The sequence below is a fragment of the Colossoma macropomum genome, unplaced genomic scaffold, assembly GCF_904425465.1.
Source record: "Colossoma macropomum unplaced genomic scaffold, Colossoma_macropomum, whole genome shotgun sequence".
Classification (NCBI taxonomy): Eukaryota; Metazoa; Chordata; class Actinopteri; order Characiformes; family Serrasalmidae; genus Colossoma; species Colossoma macropomum.
Genome location: NW_023494810.1, coordinates 15,011,238 through 15,027,314, shown reverse-complemented (window position 1 = coordinate 15,027,314; position 16,077 = coordinate 15,011,238). Strand labels below are relative to the sequence as shown.

The 16,077-nt window shown below is 39.3% G+C and overlaps 1 protein-coding gene across 1 annotated transcript in view; it reads left to right on the top strand.

Moving 5' to 3' along the window:
• Positions 1 to 14,322, top strand: part of LOC118799512 (arf-GAP with GTPase, ANK repeat and PH domain-containing protein 1-like) — a 32,635-nt gene extending 18,313 nt beyond the window's left edge. The window contains exons 6-19 of the mRNA XM_036559440.1: positions 573 to 707; positions 825 to 946; positions 1,257 to 1,412; positions 1,931 to 2,014; positions 2,855 to 2,959; positions 4,116 to 4,275; positions 6,306 to 6,425; positions 7,095 to 7,223; positions 7,415 to 7,474; positions 9,542 to 9,693; positions 11,567 to 11,657; positions 11,924 to 12,146; positions 13,073 to 13,367; positions 14,083 to 14,322. Of these exons, the coding sequence (XP_036415333.1) occupies positions 573 to 707; positions 825 to 946; positions 1,257 to 1,412; positions 1,931 to 2,014; positions 2,855 to 2,959; positions 4,116 to 4,275; positions 6,306 to 6,425; positions 7,095 to 7,223; positions 7,415 to 7,474; positions 9,542 to 9,693; positions 11,567 to 11,657; positions 11,924 to 12,146; positions 13,073 to 13,367; positions 14,083 to 14,322 (2,072 nt within the window). The remainder of the gene's footprint in view (positions 1 to 572; positions 708 to 824; positions 947 to 1,256; positions 1,413 to 1,930; positions 2,015 to 2,854; positions 2,960 to 4,115; positions 4,276 to 6,305; positions 6,426 to 7,094; positions 7,224 to 7,414; positions 7,475 to 9,541; positions 9,694 to 11,566; positions 11,658 to 11,923; positions 12,147 to 13,072; positions 13,368 to 14,082) is intronic.
• Positions 14,323 to 16,077: the final 1,755 nt, after the last annotated feature.

Sequence of the window (16,077 nt, the reverse complement as noted above, 5' to 3'; positions counted from 1 at the left end):
TAGCTACTAAATCAATCAGTTAACAAAATTCAGTTGACTGTTGGGTTCGATTTCACTGCCACACCCAGACATGATCACTGCCAGACCTGCTGAATCTAAACACCACCTAAATAGAACCTGTCTGGCAGTGTGAAGCAGACTCTCAAAAAGCAGCACATGATGGCACGTTCTAAAGAGATTAAAATACAGGTGAGAAATGAGGTCATTTTAAAATCTACAGTCTGGAAATGGTTACAAAACCATTGCAAAGGCTCTGGGACTCCAGAGAACCACAGTGAAAGCCATTATCCACAAATGGAGGAAACTCCGGACAGTGGTGAATAGAAGAAATCAGGTGAGAAATACTTTTTCACAGTACTGTACATGTAAAGGTTCTGGAAAGAACTGTTAAACTGGTAATAATGTTCTTTGGATTGTTGCAAGGATTGTTGCAAGGTTCTCCCCACTCACATGTCTCTTTATCAAACATCGATAATCGATCACTCAGGTTAAAGTGATAAAGTAATGTAGTCACAGTATTCCAGTCTTATGAAGTGGAATAAGTGAGTCCTGAAGCTGCTGTTCTTGTTCAGATAAAATAACCAGCACTAATCCTCGTGTGATTGATGACGCTCGAGCGAGGCAGCTGTGCTCAGATGTCCATCGCTGCACTTATTATGAGACCTGCGCCACCTATGGGCTGAACGTTAACCGGGTCTTCACAGAGGGTGAGTGCGTAAAAAATCACACCCACACAAATACACCCAGTCATTAACAAAATCTGAATTTGTTTATACTGTAAATATAAATAATAAATATTAATGCACTGCATTGTTTCTCTGTAGCTGCTCAGAAGATCGTCACGATGAAGAGGCAGCTGGCTCTGTATGCTTCCTGTAAATCTCTCCCAAACTCTCCCAGTCACTCTGGAGGATCCACTCCCCTGTCAGGAGCTTTTCCAGGACAGGTACGTCTCACAGGCACCGTCATACCTGCACACAAACTCTGACTACAAATCATGGCTCCCTACTGACAATCCAGGTTCCTGCAGAAAACATCTCAAGTTTTTCTATTAAGTTAAATGCTGATTTTAATGCTATTAATAATAAAAGTATCAGTGAATTTATAGAGATTCGAGGCTGTGAATATAAAAGTTACTGTCTCTTAAGGCTGAGCCTTGTGTATTATGTCTGACTATAGAAGATTTTGTGGAATTTAGTATCAGAATGTGTAACGAAATTATTGATTATTGATTGTTTTCTCCTCCTCTGTTCTAGGCCAGTAACGGTGGTCAGAGCAGTGACTACTCCTCCTCTCTGCCCTCCACTCCAGTGATCAGTCATAAAGACATCAGTGGGACGTCTGGAGGAGAGAAGCTGGGCAGCGCCACCCCCGTATCGCTGCGCAGCCACGGCCGAACTGCCCGATTCACAGTGAGTCAATACTGAATGGGGGGGCTAAATTGCTGTAGGCTGAATGGGTGGGGCTAAACTGCTGTAGGCTGAATGGGTGGGGCTAACCTGCTGTAGGCTGAATGGGCGGGGCTAAACTGCTGTAGGCTGAATGTGTGGGGCTAAACTGCTGTAGGCTGAATGGGCGGGGTTAGACTGCTGTAGGCTGAATGGGTGGGGCTAAACTGTTTCTCTGTAGCTTTTAATAAATTTGTGAACTCTAGTTTTTTCACGTTGAGGTTCTCCTTCCTGGTGCAAGTGGATTATGTAATCTAATCAGCTCAGAAATATCTCCTGAAAAATCAATAACTTGTACTTAATGACTGTTTTGGCTGGACTGTCTCTAACTTTTGCACACCACGGTTAGGTTAGGGTATACACAGAAATATTTATTTATGTGTATAGGTTCTTTAGGGAACTAAAGTGGTTTTTCTATGGCAGCTTTATTTTTATTTTGATGTAAGTGCTGATTCTGGTCTGGTGGATGTTTTTCTCTGCAGGCGCGTCGAGGCAGTGACTCAGAGAGGAGGAGCGTCGACAGCAAAGGAGATTTTGGAATTGGCCGCGCAATCCCAATCAAACAGGTGCTACATGGTGTTTTATTAATATTAAATTTGCAGGATCAACATGAGCATGTGGGCAGAAGAAACAACACTGAGTTCTGAGTGGATCGTGTCTCTGCCTGTCCAAACCAAACAGATCAGAGCTTAATTAATACATTAATTAATTTATTAGTTAATTAATCAATCAAAACACCTTATTTGTCACCAAATTACAGGCCTGGACTAATGTTCTGCAGTATTTCAGTTACTCTGTCAGACACGCTGGTAAAACCATAACAGCACATTCTTAAAAAAATGGTTTTTCAAGAGTTCTTTAGTAAAGACAATGGTTCTATATAGAACCATGAACACTCTAAAACTATTTGCATGCTTAAATCATTCTCTGCATGGTAAATGGTTCTTCAGATTGATGGAGAATGTGCTGTATATGGTTCTATTTAGCACCAAAAAGGTTTCTGCTATTGTGATAAGCTGTGACAATAGAAGAACCCTTTTTGGTGCTATATAGAAAACGTTCTATATAAAACCATATACAGCACATTCTCCATCAGTCTGAAGAACGATTTTACCATGCAGAGAACGCTTTCAGCATGCAAATGGTTCTTTGAGTGCTCATGGTTCTATGTAGAACTACTGAAGAACCCTTGACGAACCGTCTTTTTTAAGAGTGCAGCAGTCGAGTGACTCAGAGACAAGACCAGTTTGTTTATGATTGAGACTTTATGTGCTTATTATTCAGTTAACAGTGCAACACTGTTCATACAGCAGATTATAACAGCATCATTCAGCCGAAGGTAAAGGTATGATGGGAATGAAATACCGTGAGAGCTTAATGATTTTGTCTCTCTCTTTTAATCTCAGAGCATCCTTCTGAAACGCAGTGGGAGCTCCCTTAAACAGGAGTGGAAGAAGAAATATGTGACTCTGTCAAACAACGGGATGCTGTCCTATCACTCCAACGTCAGCGTGAGTCTTACATGCCTCTCAAAATTAAACAGTGACCTGTGTGCCACGACGATCTTATGACATATGTGTATATTGTCCTCTTGGAATTAAATGGTTCTATCTGTGTTCTGAACAGTTTTGAGATATTGACCTTCAAAGATTTTGCATTCCAAATAGCAAAACTGATTTATGAACACATCTCTTTAATACATAAAATGGCAGACACACATTTATTCTAAATGTACAATATCAAAATCCTATCAAATTTGTAATTGCGGTTTTTAGAGCAGGTCAAATGCAGATAGAACATTCTAATCCTGAGAACTCACTTTCTGCTTGGAGTTATAAGGTTCTATCTGGCAAAACATGAAAAGAAGCAAAAGAAGGTCAGTGCTAAATATTCTGTCCAGTGCAGAGGTAAGTTTTAGGAACCATTGGTTTAAGTTTCCTCTAGTTAAACAGAAACTAGCTACTGTAATAAACTGTCCCAGCAGGTCAATGAAGCAGGTCAGTATAGCAAGTCAGTCGAAAGACCATGTGAGGTTTTATTTTATATCAGAAATGTGACTCTAATAAGCCAAAACATCTTATTTTGAGAGAAAGAAGAAAAAGAAAAGCTGGATGAATGAATGAAATTAATGTTTATGTTGTAATTAAGACCAATGAGTTCAAATGTTCACTATTTAATTACCTTTAAGGCTTAATATTTATAAAACTAAGACAATAAGCCTTTTTTAAAGAACTGTAAGACAGGTGGAGTTTCAGCAACATGTTTTCATGTTTCATAAAGTTTTATAAACTTTTCCCGCAGTCATTGAGCAGAGCGGCAACATGACAAAAAAGAAGCTGTCTGATCCTCTTGTCTGTATTCGAAGTGCTGATTGGCTCACAGAACTTTCCAGAACTAAGTCAGAGTTTGACTTTGGAAATAGAATTTTTTAGTTTTCTGGATAAAGAGTCCAAAAACACATACAAAAAAAAAAACACCTAATGTTAAGAAGTTAGCACAGAAAAACACATAATGTTAAGAAGTTAGCACAGAATAGGAAAATGTGAAAAACTCAATTTTGACAAAAATGTCAGATAGAACATCATCCAACTCCAAGGGGACGATATAATACATGTATATTTAAATGTGTATGTTTTATTTATTTGTTATTATTTTTCCTAATGGTAGGACTACATGCAGAATATTCATGGGAAGGAGATAGACCTTCTGAGGGTGACAGTGAAAGTTCCAGGGAAACGTCCCCCCAGAGCAGCTCCATCAGCCGGCCCCCTGCCTGGACTGAATGGATTAGTCCAAGATGTAGCAGGACTCGAAGGAAGTGGTTCAGGTGAGAGAGCAGAACTATGACTGACTGAGCTCTTAATCCAACAGTTTACAGAAAAAGGTGCCAGCCTGTATTATGAGGCCTGTCTGTTATGACGACTGTGAGGATTGGAAGCTCCCAACTAGAACAACATGGCACCTGTTTTGTGGTAGTTACTCAAAAAAAAGTGATCTTACCACGTTACTTCTGTGGTCCTTTCTGAAACCCAAACTCATCTGTGCCTACTGCAGGTAACACACACTAATTACATAGTAAGAGTACACTTATGCATAATCTATATAGAGGAAACTTATGATTTTAATGAATTGCACACATGGTACAGTACAGATAGAGATATGTAGAACTGTATTGATCCCAAAGGAAATTGCAGCGTTACAGTAGCAAGACATGTAATTGTGTATAAACTTACATTAATCAGCCAGAAATCAAAAATAAACCTAATATAGGCAGAAATAAGAAATAGACATAAATTAGAGTAAAACATGCAAGAACAGGAATAGAAGTATATCTATTAGCACATTTACATAAGCATATTAGGCAGATTTGTTGCATTTACATGAGAGCAGGTGAGAAATAGTTTTAAACACAGTGAGTATAAACATAACCAGGAACACAAATATTGAAGAGAAATGTTCTGCATGTTTATTCTGGGTATTGCTCTCCTGAAGTTATTCTCTGGGTTTATTCTGACAAACACTCTTAAAAGGGGCAACTTGTAAGAAGTTTAGTTTAAAACATTTCAAAATTAACTAAAATTAGAAACAGAATTTGAAGAAATAACAGTTTTGACATTTTGTCAAAGGCATCTACGAATCATGTTGCGAAGATATCTACAGAAGTTAGCATGCTAACCAGGCAGCCTCGGCTCATCCATCTCGTAATACCACTCTGTACCTCAAGAGGTAATAGTGAGTCACTGTAGCACTGTATCAGTCCTTCACGAGAGGATGAAAAAGTAGCCGCTCCTGGCAAGAAACCACAAAGAAAAGAAGTCACATAAATAGAAGCAAATCGAGAGTTAGCATTGGCGGTGCTCTTCACTGCTGGAGCTCTCGACATGTAAAGAGATGAAGTTTGATGCTGAACTCGCAACATTTCTTCTAGACTGGTAAGGGGGGGAGTGAAGAGGGAGGAGGAGGAACTGTGTGGAGTATGAATTCGACGGGGTGGGGCATCTTACATATTTCTCCTGTAATGTGAAAAGGGGCTAGTTCACCTTCGGGGGCGGTGTTTGTCAGAGCAGACAGGAACTGGGGGTCAGTTGGAGCTGGAAGCGAGAGAGTGCAGATGTAAGCTGTGTGTAGAGTGTGCTGTTAGATAAAAGCCTTGCTTATTGTACAAAGTGGCTGTGGCCAAATATAGCTCTTTAATAAAGCACAACTACACACTTAAAAATGATGGTTCTTCACGGGTTCTTTAGTAAAGAAAATGAACCATAAATATTCAAAGAACTCTCTGACAGGCCTGTTACAATAGAAGAACCCATTTTGGTGCTACATAGAACCATATACAACATATTCTCCATCAATCCAGAACAATTTACTTATGCAAAGAACCCTTTAATCATGAAAAGGGTTCTTTGAATGTTCATTGTTCTACATAGAACCTTTTTTTTTTGCTAAAGAACCCTTCAAGAACCAATTTTTTAAGTGTGCAAAGCTGTGTCTTCTTTCATTTTGGCAAACACTACAGTATTATATGATAATAATAACAATTATAATCATTTTATAATATATAATACTGTTTTTTAGAAACAGATGAGTAACGTAAATAATGTAATTCTTATTAAGTCAGTAACTGTAATATGATTTATACTGTAATATGTTACACTACTCCATTACAGGGAGAAGTAATTATATTACTTTACTGCATTACTGTGTACTGTTACTCCCAGCACTGCTTGGTGTCTTTGCCACCTCCCGCTTGTTACAGGGAGCCACAATAGATGATTAAAAAACAATTTTTAATGGTAAAATGGTATTATTGGTAAATTTATTGGTAAAATTGCTCGTTGTTTTATCTTTTAGTCACAGCTGCTGGCTTCCCGAGCGGACTCATAACTGTGGATGAGGGAGCCGGAGTCATCAGCCCTGCGGGTCACCGTGAGGTGCAGCGAGCACCGTTCACCCTCTCCAGCAAAGTTCAGAGTATCGGTACGCAAACATACAATCACCAGGCTCTCTTACTCATATTCATCCAGCTTGTTTTAAACCTCTAGGGTCCACAAACACGCCTGTGCATCAAATTCTCTGTTTCTATAACTGCTTCTGTATCTTTGTGATAACCCACAGAAATACAGTTCAAACGTTAGATACACGTCATCTGCCTCTCACCATGTGGAACTGGTGGATTTGTGTGTCCGTCTACATTCTGTGTGAAACTGACCAATAGACTGACCCATCACTCCGGAACCCCTTTATTCTTCATTCAGTCCACATCGGAGACATGTGAAATGGTGTGCAGAGAGTTTACAGCTGCTGAAGTTGCTGCAGCACTTTTGGAAAATAGTGGTGAAGATAACGAAGCAATTTGATATGAAACATATGAGTATTGTGTTATATGAAGAGCCTTTAAAGGAGAATTTAAGAATCGAGAAAATGCCCTAAGACCACAGAGGGGTAATGATGATGATAATAATGATAAAAATAATAACTTTATTTATGCAGCACCTTTCATTATTAAACAGGCAGATCAAAGTGTTTTAAAGTATGTTTAAGTAAAACAGTAAAACACTGTAAACAGTGTAATAGTGTAGGGCAAAAAAACAGCACATTTATCAAATCAGACACGCACATGAGCCTCTGTGATTATGTCGAATTTAGAGATCGAGGGAGTGCTGAGCCCCCCACTGATAAAAGACCCCAGTACATCTCCAGTGACTGACCGGAAGAAGCATCGGAGGAAGAAGAGTATGAATCAGAGAGCAGACACGACCATCGGTCAAGCTGAAGGTGAGTGTTTACATGTGAATTGTGTGAATTAGCTGAAACATTATGATGTCACTTGAACTACAGCAGGCAACGTACTTTACAACAGATGTTTTATACTTTTGCTTCACTTGCATTAATTATTTTAAGAATGGCTGCAGATTTCTCTCTCATATTTGTCTCTTTATCTCTTTCTCTTCTTGCTTGTCATCCAGCTAAGCGCAAAATGTGGAAACTGAAAAGCTTCGGTAGCTTAAGAAACATAAACAAGACAGGTAAACAGAACAGGTTGTCATTCATCACCTGCTTTCAGACACAGCTCTGATTAATCGCTGTGGGGTTGGGCTCATCGCTGGAACTGCTTTACAGTTAAACTCCTTTGGCCTCAGCTGCAGCATTTAAGGTGGAATTGAAAATTAGAATGAGGTACCAGAGTCAGCCTTGCACTTTCTCTGCTGATAGATGTTTTCTGACAGGCGGTATAAGAACTTTGTTCACAGCTGAACAGTCTTTAGAGCTAAAAAACTAAATCTATGTGCTCTCTGAGTTTGTGCCTGCCGTGCAGGGAGCTCGAGAATCATCTGGAAAGACCAGTGGTGGATGAAGTACACCAATCATGTACTTGACTTAAAGTAGAAATACCCAAGATAAAATATTACTCCAGTAAAAGTAGAAGTCCTCCTTTTAGACCTCCATTTGAGTAAAAGTACAAAAGTATTTGCCTTCAAATGTACTTAAGTATCGAAAGTAAAAGTACCAAAAGATTAATTATGACTCTAATGTCCTACTACCGTTTTTGTAACAAGACTCTTGCTTCATTAACTCATTTTAGATGAAAATACTCTAGTGTCACTCTTGGCAAACCAGTCTTTTAACAGAATGTTATTAATGAGTCTGTCAATGATGTCTATTAAAGTTATCATAAACACAAAACACAATTCCATTAGGTAGAACCAAGTGGCTATGAAATAACTTTTTGCAAAAAAGCAAAGTTTCAGTTTAAGATTTATTTGCAACTTAGTTACAAGTTTAAATTTAATAAAAACTTGCTTTAAACAGAGGTTCACAAATGTGTTTTCCTTTATTAAATTGCATCTGTAGGTCTATGTTCATAAACATAAACTGGCCAAAACAAATTTACTATAAAATGAAATAGAAATTCAGAAAAAAGACACATGCCAGTCACAACTGCATACATGTACATATTTTTATATTGTGGTCTATTTACACAAAGTTAGGTTCCATCATTTATGTAGGAATAGACACTCCCAAAATTTTATGCTGCTGCACTGACATTGAACCATATGCTTTCACTGGGTAGTTTTGTCCAATAGGTCAAAACAAGCTCAAAACAAAGCGTGCACTGTACCCTGATTGGTGTCCTTGCCTCGCGCTTCTTTCGTTTTGACACTACGTTTTTATACACACATAAGCCAAAAGGAACAACAGATTTCGCATAATGTAGTGGAGTAAAAAGATATTTGACTTTGAAATGTAGTGGAGTGAAAGTAAAAAGTCGCCCAAAATGGAAATACTTCAGTAAAGTACAGATACACAAAAAAACTACTTAAGTACAGTAACAAATTACATTTACTTTGTTATTGTCCACCACTGGGAAAGACCCCACAGTGATGACGTATGAACTGTGCTGTAACCTGTCTGTGTGCTCTGTGTGGTGTTTTACATGCTGTGTGAACTGCCTGCTTATACATATCATGTATCAGTGATTAAACTACACCGTTTCATTAATTACAGTTTGGTTCCACTCCTGACTCCAACTGACTTTTCAAAATTTTACGTATGTCTTCTGAGTTTTATATGGATACTGCAAAAATGATCTAAGCATGTGAAAACAATCTTGAATCTAGAATATTGTAAAGAATATTGTAAACATGATAAAATATAAAAAATTATGTTTGAGTTATCTGCAGATAATGCAGTCTATTGTTTTATATAAAACAATTTGTTTTTATTTTAAATTATTTTTGAATCATTCAAGTATTCAGTGCCTATTGTTTGCCATTGTAGTTTTGGCATATTTCGAACAAACAATAGCCAGTTGGGGTCATGGCAAAATGTTAAAAATAAATTAAAAATTAAAATAAAAAAACACAGCTGGCCCACAGATTTGTTGAGATTTTTTTAAATATGGCCCTTTACTCCCTGGCGTAAAGTGTGTTGTTGTGGTTTGATGTTTGTGTCTGTCTTATTGTTTGTGAAAGTCACCCCCCTACACACACACACACACACACACTTTCCCATGGAGCCGCTGTGATTCAAGACAAATTTCAGAGCAATGTGACAATAAAGTGTGTATTATTTCGTATTCTATTCATGTTTAGATGATGAGAACTGCGAGTTCCTGATCGTGTCCAGCACCGGACAGACGTGGCACTTTGAGGCTCAGAGTCAGGAGGAGCGGGATTCCTGGGTACAAGCCATCGAGAGCCAGATTCTGGCCTGCCTGCAATCCTGCGAGAGCAGCAGGAACAAGGCAAGAAACATCATCTCTATCATCTGCCAGCTCTGCAGGCCTCTGAGGGTCCAAGCCAAACTCTGGCCTTAATGACTGAGACACTGACTTTCTGCACACAGCTTTTAGATTAGTTTTGTTTTTGTCTTAAAGGATTAAACGGATAAATATTCTAGTCATAAACAAACCATTTTTCTTTATTTCTTCGTCTTCCTCCGAAAGTGACTGCTCAGTGTAGTAGGTTCTGACCTCTGCATGAACTTTAGTATGAGGATCACATGTTCTAATACGAAAAAAGGAACCTGGAGAATAAAATATAAGGGCAAATTAGCAGCATCCATCACCTACGCTCTCTATACTAGCATTCAAAAGTCACAAATAGCTAATATACTGTAATTATCTTTATTGGATTTTTTGTGAAGTTATCTGTTGGATGTTGATTTAATTCATAAGTTCTTTCTTTTTTGTTTAATTAAATTATGCATAATTTATTTGTTACAGTTTAAGCTAACAATGAATAGAACTGGTGTATTATGCATTTACCTGTTAGTATACTGCTATTATATTATTGAAAACTGAACGCTGGTGTATTCATCTTCAGTCGTATAATTCAGTAAAGCCCTTTACCTAAAGCTGTTGAAGTCTATTTAGTGTCTGATCGTGTTTAATTATATTATTTGATACTAAATAGACTTCAACAGCTTTAGTTAAAGGGCCTTTACTGTATGATACAGTATACTGACACTGTATCATTCAGTAAAGCCCTTTAACTAAAGCCGTTGGAGTCTATTTAGTGTCTGACCGTGTTTCATGATATTATCTCATACAGTATCAGTATACTGAGTATAATGTAATTTAAAGGCAGTTCTTCCCAGTTCTACAGTTATAGATCAGGTACCTGAGGGTCTTCAGTGAGTGAACTAAAAGCCTCTGATTTAATCTGCTTGACTGACAGAACTACATCACAGTGTATCAGATTTAGAATAAAATCACAGATGAAAATGGCACTGTCTGAAAAATGTCTTCATTGTCCTGTAAAGGGGAACACTGTGGAGTTCTAGATTAGTTAGATAGCAGTTCTTTTCAATATTGTTGGATATCATAACGTACAAAAGGCAGCAAAATCATTTTTAACTTTGAATATTAACAGATCTTATTCCAAATCATTTCTGTTGGTAGCTGTTGCATTCAAATGACATAGAAAAGTAAAAATTAAACAAAAACGGAGAAAAGTTTGTGCATCCCTGGTCAAATTCCATGTTGTTGTTGTTTTTCTGAGTGTGAGTAAGTTATGCATCCTGTACAGAGACACAGTTCTTCATATTTTAATACACAGTTACTCTTTATTTAGTTTAACATACTAGATAAAATATACTATTAAATGTCAAATGTGACACAATTTTTATATACTTCTGCACATTTTAATACACAATTATTATTTGTTTACTGAAGTTAACACACTGGGGAAAAAGTAAAACGTTAAATGTGGCCTGTGCAAAAATTGTGTCACATTTGACATTTAATAGTATATTTTATCCAATATGTTAAACTAAATAAAGAGTAACTGTGTATTAAAATATGGCGAAGTTTGTCTCCGTAGAGGATGTGCAACTTATTTACACTTGGAGACATGGAATTTGACAAGGGGAGCACAATTTTTTGCATATGACTGTACAGGGCATTTTTAAACTGGTTAGTAGCTTTGACTACAGATTACTGCACAGCGTCAGTGATACGACACTTACTGCTGTCTTCATGAACAGAATTTTAGTGTAGGTGTAAATGTCTGTGTGAGTTTATGTATTTCAGACCTCTGTCAGTTGTTTAATGTGTGTGTGTGTGTGTGTGTGTGTGTGTGTGTGTGTGTGTGTGTGTGCATTTATGTATTCTGTAGGCGAGAAGGAACAGCCAGAGTGAAGCAGTGGCCATTCAGGCCATTCGTAATGCTAAAGGGAATGGCTTCTGTGTGGATTGTGACGCTCCCAGTGAGTCTCTCTCACTTTCTCTCTCTCTCTCTCTCTCTCTCTCTCTCTCTCTCTCTCTCTCACTATTTGTGTCTCTCTACCTGAGATTTCTTTTCGTATCACATTTCACTCATTCAGCCTACAGCAATTTAGCTCTGCCCATTCAGCCTTAGCCCCAGTTTAGTTTCACAGTGATTTTAGATTTTCCTCGTATAGTTGGAAGTAATTTGCCACGATCCAACAATGAGCCACTGAAGCGCTGATCTCAGAGCTTCTTCCCTTCACAGATCCAACATGGGCCAGTCTAAACCTGGGTGCACTGATCTGCATAGAGTGCTCAGGTATTCACAGGAATCTGGGCACTCATCTGTCCCGCGTGCGCTCCCTCGACCTAGACGACTGGCCCTATGAGCTCACCCTGGTGCTCATCGCCATTGGCAACCACACGGCCAACAGCATTTGGGAGAGTCGTACCAGAGGCCGCCATAAACCCCGCCCTGATGCCACGCGGTGAGTGATTGATAGGAGGGAGGGGTGTTATCTATAAGAATGAACGAAAACTTATAGCTAAAATCAGTAGCAGCAGTCCAGGTTTATATATATAACAGTGAACAACTTCACACAGCTTTAAACGAGTGTGTGATGAATGAGGCATGCAGTTAGCACCATACTAATTGGTGGGGTATAAGCTTCCTTTACTTGTTAGCTACATTAGCCTCATATCTCCAGTGCTAAAATTAAAGAAGCAAACTTCAGACACCAAACATAAATTGTCTGATTGACTACATTTGGGGTATGAAGAGGATTTGTGTAAATTCGATTTTTTACCAAATCATCACCTGAAGATAAAAAAGGAAGATGCTTCTAATAGACTTTATCTGATAAAATTATACAATTATAAAATAATACAATTGTATGTCTATGAAGGTTAGAATTCGAGGGTAAAGTATAGCTGATAAACAGTATTTCTTTGCTCATCGTTATGAAGGGTGCCCATAAGGGGGCACTGTAGAAGACAATCACATAAATATTACTTATGCCTCAAATAACTGGCCAGATTCAGTAAAGCCAGGTGTTGTTGTCCAGTTCAATTAATATCATTAATATTGTTGCTGTAGATGCCTTTACACAGTTACTACTGTCTTGACTTATAAGTATACAAGGTTATGTCATGAGTATAATAATAAAAGGTTCGTTTAAAGTTTAGCCCCACCCTTTCAGACTACAGCAGTTTGGCCCGGCCCATTAAGGCTACAGCAGTTTAGCCCCGCCCATTCATGCTGCAGAAGTTAAGCCGCGCCCATTCAGGATACAGAAGTTTAGTCCCGCCCATTCATGCTACAGAAGTTAAGCCGCGCCCATTCAGGATACAGCAGTTTAGTCCCACCCATTCAGGCTACAACATACTAACTTTACCACAATGTCTTTTTTCACAGTGAGGAACGCGAGTCGTGGATTCGGGCCAAATACGAGCAGAAGCTGTTTTTGGCTCCACTCTCCTCTCTGAGTGACGGCTTAGACGGCTCCCTGTCTGCCCGCCTATATAAAGCTGTGATGGACAGAGACCTCCCGAAACTCCTCCTCCTGCTGGCACACAGCACTAAAGAGGAAATCAACGCCCCGTCTTCCTACATGATGCGCTATGGCAACGGAGCCGTCCACGAATCATTTTCTCCCCTGCATGCCGCCTGCCAGCTGGGAGATGTTGTCATGACTCAGCTGCTGATCTGGGTAAGAGAGATGACCACTTTCATCAGACCTCTTTGTGTAGAGTCTCCTAATCCAGGTGAAATAATGATGGCAATTAAAAATACCTTTCCAAAAAACAACACCTTGAGCAGAAGTTAAAACGTCTTAGAACATTCTGCATCTATCAGCATGGGAACTGCACCATTTAAGGTGGAACAGAGAAATTATGTAATTTTTTTTGCTAAAGCTGAAAGAAGCTTCATTACTGAGGAAGGAAAATTTAAACAGGCTACAATATAGTGAGCACGCGCTGCTGCAAGTCGCCCTTTAAAGCCTGAAATAATCATTTAACAGTTAGAGGCGTCGAGTTTTTCACACCACGTCGTACATCTTTAGGTATTAATATCACACACAGACTCAAAAAGAAGGTCTGGCTTGATGTTTAGGCCTCAAATGATCTCAAAATCAACATTATACTGATGAAGATGTGAGGACAATAGTAGATAATTCACTCACATCCTCAGAAGACGTGTCCTTCACCAAGTTTAGACAGAGTTCTCTTCGAATTCTTTTGTTGCATGCAATTACATATTTCGACCAGAGAGGTCTCCAAATCTCCAAATCCTATATAGTAGTATAGTAACTATAATAAATATAGCTTGTTACTAAACTTTTCTGTCCCGCTCACTCTTTCTAACACTTGCTCTCTCTCTCTCTCTCTCTCTCTCTCTCTCTCTCTCTCTCTCTCTCTGTACAGTACGGTAGTGATGTGAGGAGCAGGGACGCTCTGGGTCAGACAGCTGTCGCCCTGGCACGCCGTGCTGGGAGTCAGGTTTGTGTAGACATCCTGCTGCAGCATGGCTGCCCTGCCGAAATCAGCCCCACCACCTCCACCCCCCCGACCGCGTCCCCATCTGGAGCCACCAGCCCCAGCCTGTCCCGCAACAGCAGCTCTGCCAGCCTCAGCCGACCCACCTCCAAAAGAGCCATGTCATAACACTGGAGCCAGAGGTAGAAGGTAAGACACACTTAAAAACAATAATATTTACGTTACATAATTAACCATGATTTTCAGTATGTTCCATACTGCAGTTCAGTCCAGTAGGTGGCAGCAATGTATTAACACTGCTCAGATGCTGTATGTTGCTACGACAGAATTAAGCAAAATGATAAACAAAACGATAATTCTAATTTGTTACATCATCTAGACACGTGATTCATATAATCTAAGTAAGTGATCCAAGCTGCTCATCAAAGCTGTATTTGAACGAGAGCACTACAATCGCGGATTCCATCATAGCAACATACAATTTACACCATTTGCAGTTTACACCATGTGTAAAATCAGTGTAACAGTCACCTTTTCACAGGCTTCATTATCTGCTGCTAGCATGAAATGCGAGTTGCATTTGTCACCACAGATCAGGAAAAATTATTGTTTGGCCTAAAATGTTAATTGTGACCTGCAAGGAAAATGACATTACCAGTAACACTGTTATGTATGCTTTGTTTTTGTGGTGAAAGGAACATGGACGTTAAGGTAAAGGAGGTACCACCATTCTGTGTATGGCTCTTATTGATGGATCAGGACAACTGCTGGAATGCCACCCACATGTTCTGCAACACTTGTGGACATCACCAGACTTTTATTTTATTTCAGTAGAAGGGCTCAAATCTCATAGCACCACAAAAACTCAAAGCAGGAGAGTAGAAGGTAAAACTGCTTCTACTGACGAGTCCTTCTCCAAGATCATTCAAATCAACTACATTAATAAGCCAAAGGCTTGTAGACACCTGCTCCTCCAGCATTTCTTCTGAGTATTAATAGTGAGTTTGCCTCTCTTTACTGCAGTTACAGTACTCTTCTGGGAAGGCTTTACACTAGATGTTGGAACATTGCTGTGAGGATTTGATTGAGCATTAATGAGGTCAGGTACTGATGTTGAATGGTCAGTTCACTCCAACTCATCCCAAAGGTATTGGATCGAGCTCCATCACTCCAGAGAACACAGTTCCACTGCTCCAGAGCCCAATGCTGGGGGGCTTTATACCCCTCTAGCCCATGCTTGGCATTGGACATGGAGACCTTAGGATCATGTGTAGCTGCTTTTCTATAACGATTATTATACAAGCTGTGTGAACACCTGTGTCAGCAATGTGTCTGGATACATTTGGTCTTTATTTAGACCTAAGGCCTAAAAGTGTCCAAAGGAAAAACACTTTTAGGTACAGCCCTCCAGAACGAGGTCATCCCACCCTGAAATAGAATGACAAAGCAACTTCAGGTCCACCGTATTGTGGTCCTGAGTGAAGAACTCTGTGCATGTGTGAGTTGGAGGTCTATAGAGTCTTCTGATTGCTTCCTAAATCTGCTTGCAGCCTTTGTGAACAAGAAAATCCTGCAGTTCCTCTCATTTCCCATCAACGTACACTTTACATTCATAGCATGAATGTAAAGTCTAAGAGCTCAGATTCAGAGGCCCTGCAATAACTGGATGACGCTCTTTGGGAGGAACACAAATTCAGGATGAACCTCTTAACATCTCATGGACCAAGAAAGCTGAGGTTTGGTTTCTTATTCACCAGCTTCTTTTTCAGTTTTTCCATTCCACCTTAAATAATGCAGGAATAATATCAGTCTCTTTTCCGGTTCTAAGGGCCGAGAGTAAATATTCCAATTTCCTTAATACAGCTTACCCATCCTCAGGGCTGCAGAACATTTTGGACTTAATGATGTAACTATTCATTGGTT